Source organism: Bubalus kerabau, chromosome 12 (assembly GCF_029407905.1).
Source record: "Bubalus kerabau isolate K-KA32 ecotype Philippines breed swamp buffalo chromosome 12, PCC_UOA_SB_1v2, whole genome shotgun sequence".
Taxonomy (NCBI): domain Eukaryota; kingdom Metazoa; phylum Chordata; class Mammalia; order Artiodactyla; family Bovidae; genus Bubalus; species Bubalus kerabau.
The window spans coordinates 34828316-34846319 of NC_073635.1; the positions used below are offsets into that span (position 1 = coordinate 34828316).

General features: G+C 48.4%; 1 protein-coding gene across 1 annotated transcript in view; it reads left to right on the forward strand.

Annotated features, from left to right (window-relative positions):
• The first annotated feature begins 17 nt into the window (after positions 1–17).
• MIPEP (mitochondrial intermediate peptidase) overlaps positions 18–18004 on the forward strand; it is an 85197-nt gene continuing 67210 nt past the window's right edge. The window contains exons 1-7 of the mRNA XM_055542534.1: positions 18–726; positions 3369–3542; positions 8655–8743; positions 9951–10037; positions 14501–14564; positions 16553–16735; positions 17471–17627. Of these exons, the coding sequence (XP_055398509.1) occupies positions 589–726; positions 3369–3542; positions 8655–8743; positions 9951–10037; positions 14501–14564; positions 16553–16735; positions 17471–17627 (892 nt within the window). The 5' untranslated portion in view covers positions 18–588. The remainder of the gene's footprint in view (positions 727–3368; positions 3543–8654; positions 8744–9950; positions 10038–14500; positions 14565–16552; positions 16736–17470; positions 17628–18004) is intronic.

Consider the following 18004-nt stretch of genomic DNA (forward strand, 5'->3'; position numbering starts at 1 on the left):
CGGGCCTGATGGAGCTGGTCTGGGAGTCCGGTTCTGCGCGAAGCCCAGGCGAGGCCGCAGCAGCAGGCTTGGGGCTGCCCTTGGGCAGGGTCATCCTCGTGGGCCGTCCAGGTGAGGCTCCCATTCTTCCATGGCCTCCGCCCCCCGCGGACACCTGGAGGGACCCTTTCGGCCCCAGCCCTCGCCCTCTCTGCCGCTGCCCTCCCGGCCCAGATCTCCGTCCGTCGGTTTGTCGTCGATCTCCGTGAGTTCACGGTCAGTGGACCGAAGTCAGCTGACAGCTCTGGCCGCAGGGCTCGTACGTGGAGTGCAGCGCACGTGCAGCGCTCCTTCCTGGAGCGGAGGCCGACGGGGGGCGACGGGTCTCGGTCCAGTGTGAGGGCCCGCGCCGTGCCAGCCCCTCTCGCGGGCTCCTGGCCGTCGCCCGGCCTCGTAGCAGGGCGGCGCGTCCTGCGGTGCCCACTCCCGGCGCGCGGTGGCGCTCCAAGCGGAGGACGTCGGCGGGCGACGCTCTGGCTGCGCGGCCCCGGCCCTCCCGGAAGCGCGAGGTCACGTGGAGCGCGGGCGCTGCCCAGGAAACGCGGCGCGATGTTGTGCGCCCGGAGGCTGGGCGGCCTGCGGGCCGGGCTCCGAGTGCGGCGGGTCAGCACCGGCTGGTCCCCGGTGGGCGCCGCCTTCACCGTGCAGCCCCAGGGCCGCCGCCTGGATTGGTTCGGCGAGCGCGGGGTGAGCGGAGTCTGGGGGTGCGGGCGTCGGGGATCGCCTGTCCGCAGTAACCTTGGGGTCCCTGCTCTGAGAGGCTGGTGCCGGGGGCGGCCCCGCGTGCGGGTCCTGCTCCTGCCCGCGCGGACCCCTGCCCATCCGGCCTGCCCGGGTGAGGCGGGCCCGCCTGTGGTGTCACTACTCCGGGACGGGCCTCGGTGGTCAGTGTCGCTAGTCTCCCCCTGATCCCCGAGACGCCCTCGTCAGTTCTGTTCAAAGCTCTGGCCTCTTCTTTTCCTGTAAAACGCGGGACTGGCCTCCGAGGCGGCGCTGCCCACCGTGGAGACCCTCCCCGTCGCAGGTCGCCGCCTCTTGGTTGTCCCGGCGGTCTGTCCGTCCGCACGCACGCGGGGTCTGGCGAGCCGTAGACACTCGTGATTGGGTCCTCCTCTCTCCAAGCTCACTTTGTCGCAGTCTGGTTGATGCACAGTGCGATGTTAGTCTCCGCTGCACACTACAGTTGCTCAGCTCCTTTTTCACGTTCTCTTCCATTGTGCTTGTCGCAGGATGTTGAATGTGGCTCCCTGGGCTCTACAGTAGGACTTGCTGCTTGTCCATCACTTCTGTAACAGTCCGCAATCACTGCTGGTCCCAACCAACCTCCCTCCCCGCCCTACCACCCGCTCCTGACACTCATTGAGTTAATGACTGGATTGAGGGCGGAAGGAAGGGAAGCTTGGAAGGGACTCACCTGTGCCTGCTTTACTTTGCATTTAGGGATTTTGCTCAGTTTACATTGTTACTCTTGTTTTTGTCTCTCTCTTTTTTTTTTTTCATGATTATTTGTTGCTTCTCTTGGAAAGATGAATCAGGGATGTGGTTACAGTGGGCCTCATAATTGAGTTTTTCATATTTACCCCCCCGCCCAGTTTTTTTTTGTTTTAAAACTACGTTTGAATGAAATTTGCTGCCCAAGCTTCCTTGGGGGTAAATAACGCTGGTATTGACGTAATGGGTGTGAGAATCGGCAGGACCCCTGGGTACTGAGCAGAAAGGCATGAAGGGTTATGAAATAGAACTTCATCCACATGAAAGGTGGATGAAATAGAACTCTCTTTAGCTTTATTCATTTTTCTTTTATACATCGTGATTTTAGGTGCTGATAGCAGATTTTCAAATATGTGAGTTGGCTTTTATTTCAAAAAAGAAACCTTAAGGCGTATATAGGTTTTCAACATGGCCATAACTGGTAGGCTGAGGTTCAGAATTGCTGAGAGGAGTGTGGGGCAGTGTGCTGAGAGGTGACAACAATCAGTCTGTAATTGAATCAGATTAGATCACTGTAAAGACCAGGGAAGGTTTTGGCCCTGATTCTGCTTTGCCCTTGTCTTTATTTTCTCCAACTCAATGTATTTTGAACAGAAGTTAACAGTTTCTTGCATCTAGTCCTGCAGAAACTGTGGGGCTGACAGGCCTCAGTTTCACCTCTTCGTATTCCCTGCCGTTGGCAAGCATCTACATATCTGATATGCACAGCTAAGCATTTGGCCTGTTAGTTTGCCTCATTCCTGAGTTCCCACCTATGTCAGGCTCTGTGTTGGGTTGCTGGTTAAATTGATGGAAGAGCAGGGTTTCTAGTCCTGGTGCTGGGCTTCTGCAAAGAGACTTTCCATTGCAAGCTGCAGTCCACGTGCAGAGAAACCGTAGGCTTTAGGGGTGCTTGGAGCACGTTCAAGTCCCGTCTCTTGCACTTGTGACCTAGTGACCGCAGACCTGTTCAACTTCTGAGAGTGTTTCCTTATCTGTAAAAGGAGGGTGATAGTTTGTGCCCTACGAGAGCCCCTGAAAGTCCATGGTGCACGTTCGGCACGCACTACATATGTATGAAGTGCTTGTGGGTTCTGAGTGATAGAACACTGCCTTCCCGAGTGTTGCAGCAAGTGTGATTGAACCAGTGCAAGAAGACGGTCCTTCCCATTAGATTAGTGATTTTTATCTTTGTCAAGGTGTTGGAATGCTTTGGCAAGTATAGCATTTGCTGCCAGTTTCAGCCTGTGACTTGGTTTGGCATGTTTATTAGATCTTTAAAAGATATGTATGTTCCCAGTAGTCAACTTGTGGTCCCTGTTGTGTTGTTTGTGGAGTGCTGGGTGTTGTGCCCAGGACCTCACTCAGTGCCCGGCAGGGTCCTGAGAACGGAGTCCCTTGGTTCCTGGGTCCGAGCATCTATTAACCCCCTGGGTCCCATGAAGACATTAGGCCAAGGAGGGGTGAGAACTTGACCAGGGTCACACAGCAAATAGTGGTTACAGCTGCCACATGTTAAATAAATGCTTTCTGTGTGCCAGGCACTGCTAAAATATTTTTTTAAAATGTGTGCCATGTAATCCTGGCTGTTCTGTGGTAGTGACAGAGCTGGATTTTGAATGTGTATCATTCTATTTTTGTTTTTTTATAAAATAAGAATTGAAGAAAAATTCCATTCCAGTGTCGTGTACGTGGAACATCTCGGGGAATGTGAGAGGGATACCTGTGATGACAGGTGTCGTGATGATAAGAAAGCTGAGATTTTCTGTATGAGATTTTCTGTACGAGAAAAGTGTTTGTCTGTAATACCCCCAGATCACGTGCTCTGTTCTCAGTGGGAGCTGTTTTTTGGGTTCCAGGGTCTCTTTGGCGTTCCTGAGCTCAGTGCCCCAGAAGGATTCCGCGTGGCCCAGGAGAAGGCCCTGAGGAAGACGGAGCAGCTGGTGCAGCGTGTGTGCGCCACGCCGCCCGGGCCGCAGACCGTGCTCATCTTCGACGAGCTCTCGGACTCCTTGTGCAGGGTGGCCGACCTGGTGAGTGAGGTGCCGGGCCGGGGCTGAAGGCCGCCTCTCCCACTGTTACAGTTTCAGTCCAGGTTATGAGTTTAGTAGTGGACTGCAAGGTGAACGTCTGAACTGTTTGAGAGCTGTTGGCCATCATTTGCTATTGTGAAGTGAGCTATTGAATGGAAAGAATGTACAGGGAAAGGTCACAATTAGAACTTAAACTTGAGTATGTGTATGTAATCAAACAGCTGTGTAACTGATTTGATGCAATGAAAGAGGGATTACTCACATGGGGAAGAGTCTTCATGTGACAAAGGTTCTTCATTTATGAGAACTACTGAAATTCTAGTAGAATACTTATCTGTGCATTTATAATAAAATTCTTATAAAATAGATTTTATAAACCTGTTCAGGGATATCTTCTAGTTCAAAATAAGGTATTTACATCAAACGATTGTATAAAAGCGTCTTTCCCCCACACTTGAAGTTGAGATGGAAGTGTGTGCAGGTCTCCGCCAGTTGAGTTGGGAGCCTGACTCCTCTTGGCCAGGGGCCGCATCTCTAGCGGTCCTAGGGGTGAAGACGTTGTCGGGTGTAGGGATCTGCAGGCCGCAACCCTTCCTGTCTGTACAGCTGTTCCTCCATGTTCATTCTCCATGGGGCCCCCAGCCAGAGCCAGGCACCAGGAACACAGCCACATGAGGCAGACGCAGACTCCGAGTGTGTGGGGCTTGTGCTCTGGTGTGGACTGCTCATAGCTTTTACACCCGACCCTGGCGAGGGCTGTACCTGGATGGGCTGATTTAACCTCCTTGCACAACCAGCTTCCAACAAGGAAAGAGGCACTCAGAGGATAAGTCCCCTGGCCTGTGAGCCATGGATCTGGGCCTGAGTCCAGACAGTCTGACCACAGAGGCCACGCTCTCACCATTCCAGGGGCTGGCTGCCACCTCGGCCAGACAGAATCTTCACTGGAATGACAGGCAGGTCACCTGCCCATCTTGTGAGACGTCGTATAGTAAAATCAGCTCCTTGCAGGGTCTGGTGCCATTCTTTGTTGACCCTCTGTGCGTGTAGCCACCCCCATGATCAGGACACGTGCCTCTTCCATCACCCGAAAACAGTCCCAGAAGGTCACACCCACCTCACCGCTCACCTGGCGATGTCTGACCTGTTCTCCATTCCTATAGTTTGTCATTTCTAAAGTGTCAGGTAAATGGAATCATATTTATCTTTTGAGATTGACTTTTTACCCAGCATCAGTTCAGTTCAGTTCAGTCGCTCAGTCGTGTCGGACTCTTTGCGACCCCATGAATCACAGCACACCAGGCCTCCCTGTCCATTACCAACTCCCGGAGTTCACTCAGACTCAGGTCCATTGAATCAGTGATGCCATCCAGCCATCTCATCCTCTGTCATCCCCTTCTCCTCCTGCCCCCAATCCCTCCCAGCATCAGAGTCTTTTCCAATGAGTCAATTCTTCACATGAGGTGGCCAAAGTACTGGAGTTTCAGCTTTAGCATCATTCCTTCCAAAGAAATCCCAGGGCTGATCTCCTTCAGAATGGACTGGTTGGATCTCCTTGCAGTCCAAGGGCCTCTCAAGAGTCTTCTCCAATACCACAGTTTAAAAGCATCAATTCTTCGGCGCTTAGCCTTCTTCACAGTCCAACTCTCACATCCATACATGACCACAGGAAAAACCATAGCCTTGACCAGACGGACCTTGGTTGGCAAAGTAATGTCTCTGCTTTTCAATATGCTATCTAGGTTGGTCATAACTTTTCTTCCAAGGAGAAAGCGTCTTTTAATTTCATGGAATCACCATCTGCAGTGATTTTGGAGCCCCCAAAAATAAAGTCTGACACTGTTTCCACTGTTTCCCCATCTATTTCCCATGAAGTGATGGGACCAGATGCCATGATCTTTGTTTTCTGAATCTTGAGCTTTAAGCCAACTTTTTCACTCTCCACTTGCACTTTCATCAAGAGGCTTTTTAGTTCCTCTTCACTTTCTGCCATAAGGGTGGTGTCATCTGCATATCTGAGGTTATTGATGTATCTCCCGGCAATCTTGATTCCAGTTTGTGCTTCTTCCAGCCCAGTGTTTCTCATGATGTACTCTGCATATGAGTTAAATAAACAGGGTGACAATATATAGCCTTGACGTACTCCTTTTCCTATTTGAAACAGGTCTTTTGTTCCATGTCCAGTTCTAACTGTTGCTTCCTGACCTGCATACAGATTTCTCAAGAGGCAGGTCAGGTGGTCTGGTATTCCCATCTCTTTCAGAATTTTCCACGGTTTATTGTGATCCACACAGTCAAAGGCTTTGGCATAGTCAATAAAGCAGAAATAGATGTTTTTCTGGAACTCTCTTGCTTTTTCTGTGATGCAACAGATGTTGGCAATTTGATCTCTGGTTCCTCTGCCTTTTCTAAAACCAGCTTGAACATCTGGAAGTTCATGGTTCGCGTATTGCTGAAGCCTGGCTTGGAGAATTTTGAGCATTACTTTACTAGTGTGCGAGATGAGTGCACTTGTGAGGTAGTTTGAGCATTCTTTGGCATTGCCTTTCTTTGGGATTGGAATGAAAACTGACCTTTTCCAGTCCTGTGGCCACTACTGAGTTTTCCAGATTTGCTGGCATATTGAGTACAGCACTTTCACAGCATCATCTTTCAGGATTTAAAATAGCTCAACTGGAATTCCATCAACTCCACTAGCTTTGTTCATAGTGATGCTTTCTAAGGCCCATTTGACTTCACATTCCAGGATGTCTAGCTCCAGGTGAGGGATCACACCATCGTGATTATCTTGGTCGTGAAGATCTTTTTTGTATAGTTCTTCTGTGTATTCTTGCCACCTCTTCTTAATATCTTCTGCTTCTGTTAGGTCCATGCCATTTCTGTCCTTTATCGAGCCCATCTTTGCATGAAATGTTCCTTTGGTATCTCTAATTTTCTTGAAGAGATCTCTAGTCTTTCCCATTCTGTTGTTTTCCTCTGTTTCTTTGCATTGATCGCTGAGGAAGGCTTTCTTATCTCTTCTTGCTATTGTTTGGAACTCTGCATTCAGATGCTTATATCTTTCCTTTTCTCCTTTGCTTTTCGCTTCTCTTCTTTTCACAGCTATTTGTTATGCTTTCCCCAGCATAACAGTCCCCATCTCTTTTTTTTTCTTTTCTGGGAAGTTTCCTCCCTCCTGCTCTGGGTAGTCATACTTCTGATTATTGATCACCACACAGTCCCCACTGCAGGCATCCCACTTGTAAGGAAATGGACAGGATATTCCTCCTGAGGGCTTTTCCTGGGAGTCAGGTGAGCTGTGCTTCCGGCTCCTTCAGTTGCTTCCTGGCTGCTCTGGGTTTGGGTTCTGTCCCTCCAGGATGCAGTTGTCCCAAGGGAGTGTGACAGACGTGCTGTCAGAACCTTCTCTGCTTGGTCGTGTCACGGAACCTGAAAGGCAGATGCTGTCAGTAGGTTTCACTTTCCTGAAAGCAGGTGTCGGCTTTGTGCTCAGAAATCCCAGAACTTTCAGTGTTTGTCTTTCTGGCTGCACTTTAATTCCAGTGTTCCATCATTTGTTCCACATTTTTACTTCTGCTTTTCCCTAGAAGATTTTAGCTTCTCTGCCCTGTAGCCTGTTCTATTTTTGAAGTTTTGTGTTTATGAAGTTTGATGCTATTTAATTCAAAAAAGCTAGGATGTGACTTATACATGTACAGTTCAGTTCAGTCACTCAGTCATGTCCGACTCTTTGCGACCCCATGGACTGCAGCACACCAGGCTTCCCTGTCCATCACCAACTCTTGGAGCTTACCCAGACTCATATCCATCGAGTCAGTGATGCCATCCAACCATCTCATCCTGTCGTCCTCTCCCCCTCCTGCCTTCAGTCTTTCCCAGCATCTTTTCCAATGAATCTTTTCCAGTGAGTCTGCTCTTTGCATCAGATGGCCAAAGTATTGGAGTTTCAGCTTCAGCATCAGTCCTTCCAATGAATATTCAGGACTGATTTCCTTTAGGATTGACTGGTTTGATCTTGCAGTCCGAAGGACTCTTAAGAATCTTCATCTTTGGGTAAAAAAATTCAGAGAACATTATATTTGAATTTTTAAGGTTTTGTCTGCTAATAAGATCAGTAACATATTATAAGGCATAGATTTTATAAACTACATTTTCCACCAACTGGTCCTTTGTTTTCTTTTTCTTAACTCAGTCCCTGTGTAACAGTATTGCTTACCTCATCGCTATCAAAAATGAGTTTTAAAATGGTGTTTTGAATGCTAATGTTGTTTGTAAATCCTGCAGCGTGGAGACAAGTGATTTATAGAACTTGTTGTAAGCTTTACGCAGCTCACTTCTCAGGTGCGGTTCTACTAAAGCTGTCCTACTGTTGCGTCAGATGTCGTCTCAGGCTATGGTTTAAATGTTTCTATGTTGAAAACTATTTGATAATAAAATCAGGAAATTTTACTTCGTGGTGATTTATTTCCTGTTATGCACATGTTGTTTTCATGAGAATGAAGAACACATGTAGTACTTTTCAGTTTCCCTGCATTTTCCCCTGTGGTTAACATGAAGTATAAAATCTAGTTTTGCACATTTGAAAAAGAGGATTCTGGCTTAGTTAAATTCTAAGGTCAGAATAGCGGCCCTAGTCTTGTGCCAGGCAGGCTGCCCCTGGGAATTCATGTTGATTTAAAGGCAGCTGAGAACGTACCTTTGTCTTCTGCACAAAGGCTGGAGTGCAGTTCACTCAGCCTGGAAACCGCACCAGGCATCTGTTCAAACAGGAAGAGCCTACCAGAGAGGCTCCCTGGAGCCAGGTCAGTGTCCTTGTGTGAGAACCATGGTGTGAACGCTAGAAAGTTCTGGATTATTTGAAACCAGAGTGTGCTGTTTTGAACAATACAATGAGGAAGAATCTACTTCATGTTTAAAAGTTGGTAAAAGTTTTCTTTGGAATGAAACGGACTTGGTTCCCAGGAATGACGGGATTCATGAACATGCAGTGAGAAGGAGAATTCCAGGAATGGAAATGCCCGGGTGAAGCCAGACGGCACATTTTCATTTTCGCCCTCAGACCCTGGGAGCAGGCTTCCTGTAAATGTCCTTTTGGTTTTGTGTCTCCTTTAGGCCGATTTTGTGAAGATTGCTCACCCTGAGGCGGCATTCAGGGAGGCCGCGGAGGAGGCTTGTCGGAGCATCGGCACCATGGTGGAGAAGTGGGTGTGCGCTCCCCGGGGGTGCTGGCCAGGGCGGGGTGGGGACGGGGTGCCCACCGCGGGACTCTGGGCTGCTTCCCTGCCGTCCCGTCACTTGGTCCTCGTCCTGTTGAGGGCTGGCACGGTGATCTGCTCTTGGGGTTGCTGTGAGAAGGGGAGACGGTGACTAAAATGCCTGTGATGGGGCGGGAGCGGCGGTCGGGCACAGCGGGTGCCCAGGACCCTCCTCCTGCTGGGTTACGGGCCCTTTAGCATCTCGGGCAGGTGGTGATTAAAGCACTGTCGCCCCGATGCTGGGTCCGCGGGGCGAGGGCAGCGGCTCACCTCCATGTGGTGGCCTTGCGGCCCCCGGGGCTGGCCCTGGGGAGACCATAAAGGTGACGTGGGTGCCGCAGCAGGCCGGGCCAGGGTGGAGTCTGTCGTTTTAAAGTGATTCTGAAGTAAACTAAGTGTGCTTGTTACGGTAACAGGGAGGGGGCAGGATGCCCTCCAGGAAGGGTGTCAGGCTCCCCAGCTGAGACATCAGGGCCTGCGTCTCTGAGACCAGAGGCGGCTGGGAGAGGGGGGCTCCTCTCCCCATGGGGGCTCCTGGCGGGGTGTGCTGGCTGCCGTGCTGTCCCCCACCAGCAGCTCTCGCTCTCTTGGGGATGGTGGCTGTGAAAACTGGCTCCTCGATGGGTGAACTGGTCGCTGCAAGCTGGGACCCCGGTGTGGTGACAGGGCGGGAGCAGGGGCTCGCCGGAGATGAGTGGGAGCCCCGGGCGCCGGTCTGGACTCTTGTCTGCCAGGCTCTGGGCACAACCTGCACTATGGGCCCTGTGCTCCTGGCTCCGGGTCGGACGGCCGGAGCCGCAGCCTGTTGAGAGGTGTTGTCGGGAGTGTCGGCCCAAGTGTCTTTGCTTGACCCCATGAGGCTGGCTCTTGATGGGGGTGGGCTCAGGCCTTATCTGCTCTTCTGGCCTCAGCTGTTGCATGTGGCTTTAGGTTTACACTTTTACCTCCTGGGACACGTTGTTCTCACATGATGCCTTCCCTGTACTAACAAGTGGTTGTGCTTTTCTGATCGGAAGGAAGAAATGAAACAATGGCCCAAGCCTTTGGCCTCTGGCCAGGTGTGCGCTAGAACTTGACACTGTTCTCTTGATGTAAAGCCAAACCAGACGGTACTAGAAAATCATTTAATTTTTTTCATTTGTAATTTTTCTAGGTTGAACACAAATGTGGAATTATATCAAAGTTTGCAGAGGTTACTAGCTGATAAGAAACTTGTGGATTCCCTTGATCCGGAAACCAGGTACTGCTTCCTTTGTGTTCATTGTGCTTGTGACTTTGGACGTGAGCTTGGCAGCCGCCCCGGGTGTCTCTGCCCTCAGAGCCTGTCCAGGTGGTTTCTCCCGGGTGATGGACACTGCTCAGATGGCGTCCCTGCTCTGAGAGCTCTGTGCCGTCTCACCCTGTCCTCCTGCTTCTCTTGGTCCTGTCGCTCCAGCAGCCTCTCCTCTGCCGGTGGGTCCGGTCAGCATCTCCCAGCCGCTGGATGGGAGGCTCCACGAGGGCGGGGCCACGTCTGACCTGCTCCCCACGCATCTCAGCATCTCCCCCAGCCGTGGCCTGGAGGAGGTGCTGCAAGGCTGACCGTTCTATTCAGCTGCGTTCCTAAAGTTCCATCACGGATACAGCAGAAGATACAAGCAAATTGGATTCATTTACTACTGGTGGATGTCCAGATCCTTGAGATGGTCGGCTTTGATTCATACCATTTATTAGTTGAAAAGACCTCTTTTGTAGCTCAATATACAAATATATTTGATATAGAATTTTGGATATTATATTTCTTTGCTCAGATGTATTATAAAATATCATAGTTTGTCATTAACTCATCTATGTATCATGTGTATCAAGGCACAGAGATTAATTTTTTGTGTGAGCCTATTTGTACGTGTATATTTTTTTATTTATGAGACACTTGCTTGGTTCTTCCTGCTTCTATTCTCCTGTCTCCACCCATGCCTGTGACCCCGAGTGAACCCTGTCCCCGGGCGTCCTGTGTTGATCTGGTGTGTGGGTGACGTGCTGGCCAAGAGGCAGGGAGGGGCTTTTCACCTGTCTGCCTGTGGACAGGTGTCTGCAGTCCTGGCGCGCTTCAGCGATCCTGGCGCTCACGGCACAGGTGACGCGGGCTGCACCAGCACAGTAACCTGTCTTGATCGTGATTCTACTGTTACTACTTTTGTTAGCGAGGTGATTTGAAGTTGAATGCCTGCTATTTGTGCCGATTTTACTCAGCTGCTACTGACTTTGAGTAACGACTGGTTATTCATAATCTGACTTTACTAAAGGTTTGCTTTCTTGTATTTAATGTATAGAAGTGGAAGTGGACTGGTGGGCCATTTGAGGTACAGAGGACTTGTGCTAATTGGACATGGACCACGTGTCTATTACATTTCTTTTGTATTTGTTTTTGGCTGCCCTGGGTCTACATTGCTGCTCGCGGGCTTTCTCTAGTTGTGGCGAGCAGGAGCTACTCTCTGGTTGTCTGTGGGCTTCGCAGTGCAGTGGCTTCTCTTGTTGTGGAGCACAGGTTCTGGGACACACGGGCTCAGTAGTTGCAGTTCCCGGGCTCTAGAAACGGGCTCAGTAGTTGTTATGCACGGGCTTAGTTGCCCCGTGGCACGTGGGATCCTTCCAGATCAGGGATTGAACCCATGTCTCCTGCATTCGCAGGCGGATTCTTCACCACTGAACCACCTGGGAAGCGCACATTTCTCAATGTTACTAAAATGCCAATAGGATTTTTAAAATAACAGAATGATAAACACATTGAGAAAAATAAGCTGGGTAGAAGATCTGTATTCTAGAAAAGAAGGATGCCTTGTGAGTGGGTGGAAACAAGACTTGGAAGTGATGATTACTGGGCTGTCACGGCGCTTGTCCATCACTGGGAGTGTTGGCCAGCACCCAGGAGGTACCTCGAGAGAGACAGAGGAGCCTACAGTGGCTGAGATAGAGCATTAGAGACTCAATATCCATCATGATAAGGTCCTGTGTAGGAGAAATGGTACCATCTTATCATTAGTGCCTTCCTTGAAACACTAGTTCTGTGAGGTATCAGAGTATTGCCAGAAGGGACCCATTGATCAGTATGTTTGGAAATCACGCATATTAATACATTTTCCCCTCTTGGAAAATCTCAGTACATCAGAGGCTCAGAGAAGCCCAGCCATAAAGAAACCTGTTTCACTTGGGGTTGTCTAGAACCATCAAGAGCTTCCTTGTTTGCAGAGAATATAATAAGCACACTCTCCAGAAAACAGAATGGAGGGCAAGTCCTAGAGTCATGAGAGCCACAAAAGCTGTGAGGCAGCATGGAGTACACTCTGGAGGGCAGGCTGCAAGCCTGCATGCACACACGTATGCATCCATCCTGGGAGGCATGAAAGATGTTTAAATGGAGAAACATGCTGTATTCTTGATAAGGAGAAGAAATGTCAGCGTTCTCTTCTGGTCTCTAAGTTTGATAGTATCCAACTTATATCTAAAGATGATTTTTATTGTTATTTAAAATGATTTTGAAGTCATAAAAAATATGCCAGGACAAGCAGGAAAAATCTAATAGAGAAAAATGCTACAGAGAGGACTTGCACTGGTAATGAGACACATAAAGATACTATATTTAAAATAGCGTTATACTTACACCTGAAGAGTCTGTTAGTTCAGTGAGAGAATAGAGAACAGTCTGACCAGACACAAATGCATAGGACTGTATTTAATACATGATAGAACTGTCACTTCATATCTGGAAGGAAAAGCTTGGTTTTCAGTAAGTGATATTGCTGCTGCTAGGTCGCTTCAGTCGTGTCCGACTCTGTGCGACCCCATTGACAGCAGCCCACGAGGCACCCCCGTCCCTGGGATTCTCCAGGCAAGAACACTGGAGTGGGTTGCCATTTCCTTCTCCAATGCATGGAAGTGAAAAGTGAAAGTGAAGTCGCTCAGTCGTGTCCGACTCTTTGCGACCCCATGGACTGCAGCCTACCAGGCTCCTCCGTCCTTGGGATTTTCCAGGCAAGAGTACTGGAGTGGGGTGCCATTGCCTTCTCTGAAGTGATGTTAGGCCAATAGAAAAGTAAATTAAGATTTAAATATTAAAAAAAAAACCCCAAAGTGTTGATAACTTGGAATGTGGAAGATCCTTCTTTACATGCTACCAAAACCAGACCGCAAAAGGGAAGATTGATTTGACTGTATAAAAATTGCAAGCTTTGGTGTAGCAAAGCCTTTCCAAATTTAAGAGTCAGGATAAACGATAGGGCAGGTGTTTGTTGTTTTTGTTGTTTAGTCGTTCAGTTGTGTTTGACTCTTTGTGACGCCATGGACTGTAGCCCACCAGGCTCCTTTCTCCATGGAATTCTCCAGGCAAGAATACTGGAGTGGGTTGCCATTTCCTTCTCCAGGGGATCATCCCAACCTCGGGATCGAACCCAGGTCTCCTGCATTGGCAGGTGGATTCTGTACCACCGAGCCACCTGGGAAGCTCAGGACAGGTGTTACTTACATGCTGAAGGATTAATATAGTTACTGTGTTTTGATGCCTTACACGTTACCTAAAAAGAAAAAAGTGAACTGTCTTACAGAAAAATGGGTATTCTTTTCCTGAAACCCTTATCCACAAAATAGGGAATAGCAGCAGATGGCTGTTAACCGTGGAGCAGTGTGCAGTAAGTGTACACTGGCAATAGTTCTGTTCATTCAGTGTATCAGCACGGTCATCAGCAAGAATGTCCCTATTGTGAAAAGTCAAGGAAAGCAGCAGAGTAGATCAAATACTTGGATAACTTAATCCAGAAAAAAGTAGTTTAAAAAAAAAAAAATACTACTGACAGAAAGACGTGTTCCAGTTGAGCTCAGCTCCCACTGTGTAGCAGGATTAAGAAGGAAGCAAACCATCCTCCTGAGCCCATGGAGTCTGTTTCTACCATGGCATCAAAGAGTGATGCTCTGAGTAGCTGCCACTGGCTGGACGAGAAACTGAGACTCTGATGCAGAAAGCCTTTGAAAAACTGTCCAAGCATAAACCATTTTATCTTTTTAATGATTGGGATTTAGATGGAGTTGAAATAAGTAATTATCACAGTGGTGTTCACAGGTCTGTGCTCTGAATAAAGGAGTAAGCTCCTACATGAAAAGCTAATCATAACTGTTTTTCATGTTCTGCAGTACACATGATGGACTTATTTCAGCATAGCAGTCTTTGCCCAGGAGCAGCGTGGAGTAGAGTTCTGTTCAGTACACGTGCTGAGTAGGAGGCGTGGCACAGGTCCGCGTGCACACGTTCATGCCAGCAGGCGTGCGTGTGTGTGTGGTCCACAGTGCTTGTTTGGTGCTCGAGTGTAGTGTGCAACAGATACTGTAGAGGATAGACAGTTGAAAAGATGTCCGTTTCCTCTAGGGAAAAAAATGCAGAAAATACAGCCTTCTTGGAGTGATTCATTCGTTTCACTCAGTCTAAGGCCTGTACAGTCTGCATGATGTATGTGATACCGTATCATGCACAGGGGGGCGTAACTCCTGGCCAGCCAGCTGTTTTTCCTGATTCCTGAGATGTTAAGCTCCTGGTTTCAGAAAAATCGTGTGTATGTGTGTTGAAACATCTGGCATTTTGGCAGTAAAGTTGAAAAGGACGGATTCATTTTGCAAAAAACTGATTTTGTTTAATTATCATTACCTGTTCTGACCTGGCACTTATTTTATTTATAGGCGAGTGGCCGAACTGTTTATGTTTGATTTTGAAATCAGTGGAATCCATCTAGACCGAGAAAAGGTAACTTCGTGTTTCAGCTCCTGTTGTTTCACTGGTACTTGGTGGGTGTGTTGTCGATACCATTCCTGAATGTTGAGTGCTCTATGAAAGCTGGCCTGTCACCTTGGTAATTCAGAATCAAGGAATGACTCGAGACAGCGGGGTGTTTCAGGTGTCGTGGAGGTGGGGTGAGATGGGCCATGTCAGGAAGGACCGCGAGTGAGGAGGAAACCTGAAGATGAGTGTCTCCACGCGGACGCACAGAAGCGTCATTGAGACGCAGCGCAGGTGTGTCATCACGTGATCCCTGCTCTGGACACACCTTCGAGATCCTTTCTGGTCACTTCCCTGTCTCTTCTCTGGGGGCTGCTCTCGGACAGGGCACGGGGGACGTGGCACACTTTTTAAGAGAACTCAACATAAAGCTGCCAACATAACCTGTAAGCCACGAAGGCCTGTGTTCTTACTATATTCTTTCCAGGTTATTCCTTACTTACATTTTAAGGTCTCGTGAATATAATTAAAAAGTTTAAATTCGAGGAAGTGTGTCGTTAAGCGGTCATATAATAAATATAACAGTTTCAAAGCGTTCACAGAGCTCCAAGTACTGTGTGTTTGCATGTTTAATTCTCCTTGAAGGATGAAATGACATGCTTAGCAGACTGTTGGCGAAGTCAGGAAACAGTTTTTATTTTTCCAGGGGTTGTAACAGGTGATCAATTCTTTGAAATAGCTAATTTTATCACTTTTTTTGTTTTAAGTAGTAAAGGCTTTGAGGAAAAATCTTGAAACTAGAGTGTAATTTCCAGCTATCTTCATTGTCTTGTTTTGCCCCTGGTCACCAGTAGGTGGTGACAGATGACCATGTCCGAAACAAAACAGGCAAAGAGTAATCCTCTGAGAAGTCATTTCCCCATGAAGTTTGATTTTTCTATATTGAAATTTTTTGTTACTAAGATACAGTTCATTTTTTCCAGTGTCTTATCAAGGGTACACCTGCTCTGTTCATATTTATATTTATCTTTTAAGAAATACGCTTGGTCATCCTTCAGCGTCAGAGTACAGTTTAGAATCTGTCCATAGCCGTTGCCCCTTCCCCGGGAAGACTTGCCTGTGGTGTCACCTGAAGCCCGTCGTGAGTCCGGGGCCTGTTTGGCCGTCTTGTGATGAGCAACTGAAGATTCCTCCTTGTCCCCAGGAGACCTAACCGGTTATATGGGCGATGGTTTTTAAGTTTGATCCCAAACATGGGGTGCCCCGGTGACAGCACAGGTTGGCTCAGGAGGCTGTGTCCTAGGGGTGACCAAGGAGAAGATCCGCCCCGCTCTGTCCGTCGTGACTGGCACAGACTGGAAACTGCCAGATGCACGGCTGGGGGCTGTGGTCTCCCACCCGCCCCCCGAAGCGGGTCCAGCCCAGCCCCCCTTGCCTCTGGGCTGCTGCCCTCCTGTGGCCGCTCCAGCAAGCCTGGCCAAGCTTTGCCAGTGCCCTTCACCACACTTCACTGAAGAGCTGCGTTAATTGCACCTTCCTTCCCTTGCCCTTGTATCTCATCTCTTAAGGCTGAGTCTGGTTTCTAATCTGTGCCTCAGATACTGTCGTACCAGACAGATTCATCCAGCCCACTGCTCCCTTCCTCTCTTAACTAGGGTGTTTTAGGAGCCAGGGAAGGACTGTACCTCCCATTGTTCATTTCACAGACATGTTGTATGACCTAGACATGAACTAGAACTCCAGGAGTTACACACATCTGAAAGTACAGAAGCGCTGTGGAACCATTAGGATACTTCCTGGTGAGGATATGAAATACCTGCCAAAAGCAGAGAGTCAGCATTTGTAGACAGTTATTGTGTATTAAACATTATGATGCAGTATTTGGTATTCATTTTATCACTTAGTTAATACCTTATTAAAGTAAAATTCAACTTTATATGTTGACTGGTGTCTTTATAGAGAACCGATTTGTTGTGAAATGTTACTTTAAATAACTTGACTACCCCCACATACAGCGTAAAAGAGCTGTGGACCTGAACGTTAAAATCTTGGATCTGAGCAGCGCATTTCTCATGGGAACCCACTTGCCCAACACGATTGAGAAGCGCCTTCTGCCCGAAGGCATCCGGCATCACTTTGAGCTGGCCGGGGACCACGCGGTGGTGGACAGTCTGCGCGCAGAAGCGCCCGACGACTTGGTGCGTGGGTTCCGTCCTCTGTGTAGTTCCAGCCTCGTCTGGGGCCGTGGCTTGTGACCCCAAAATTCGGGGATCACATGATCACACCTTTAAAAATACATTAATGTTTACTAAGCACTAAAATTGACTAGGGATGATTAATTCTGTGAAAAACTGAAAGTGAAAGTCGCTCAGTTGTGTCCGACTCTCTGCAACCCCATGGACTGTACAGTCCATGGAATTCTCTGGGCCAGAACACTGGAGTGGGTAGCCTTTCCCTTCTCCAGGGGATCTTCCCAACCCAGGGATCCAACTGGGGTCTCCTGCATTGCAGGCAGATTCTTTACCAACTGAACTATCAGGGAAATGGTTTGAATAATGAAAATGGTTTGATTATTCCTGTTCTAAAGAGTTCCTCATTTTCAAAGTATGGTGAGCGACACCAGCGCTGGCCATTCCGGGGACTCATGCTCTAATGCACGTAGTCTCACGTCACCTGGCTGATGGTGTCTCACGTGTGCCAGGTACAACCTCGGCCCGCCTGGCCCTCTGCCCGTAGTGGAGAACTCAGGCCAACTGCGGTGTGTCTCCCAGACTCGGTGATGAGCCCAGAAGCTTCATCCAGCCTGTGTAAGGCCTTGTGTTTAAGCTTTGCTTACCCGCAGAGTAAAGTGGTGGGAGGTAGCATGTGTTATTATCATATAGGACTTTGTATCTTGGTATGTGTGTCTTTTACCATCCACTTTTTAAACATAGGTGCGAGAAGCTGCTTATAAAATTTTTCTTTATCCCAATGCTGGTCAATTGAAACGTCTAGAAGAGTTGCTCAGCAGCAGAGACCTCCTGGCAAAGTTGGTAGGATATCCTACCTACTCCCACAGGGCCCTCCAGGGAACAATCGCCCAAAGTCCAGGTGAGCCTGTTTACCCAACTCTTAAGGACAAAACAGGGCTTTTATGAAGCTGAACTTCTGACTCTAAATAGCTAAAGTTACTGTGCTATTTTTAATATACTTGGAGACCAGTTACTAAGATACTTTGTTTTGTTATTAGGAATGATTTTTAAACAGACCTAATCATTTGGAATATATTTGTACAACTAGTGTACTTTATGTGCACTTTGAGTAAGTCATTGAGTTAGACAAGGCTGTGGTCCATGTGATCAAATTGGCTAGTTTTCTGTAATTGTGGTTTCAGTCTGTCTGCCCTCTAATGCCCTCTCTCAGTACCTACCATCTTACTTGGGTTTCTCTTACCTTTGATGTGGGGTATCTCTTCACGGCTGCTCCAG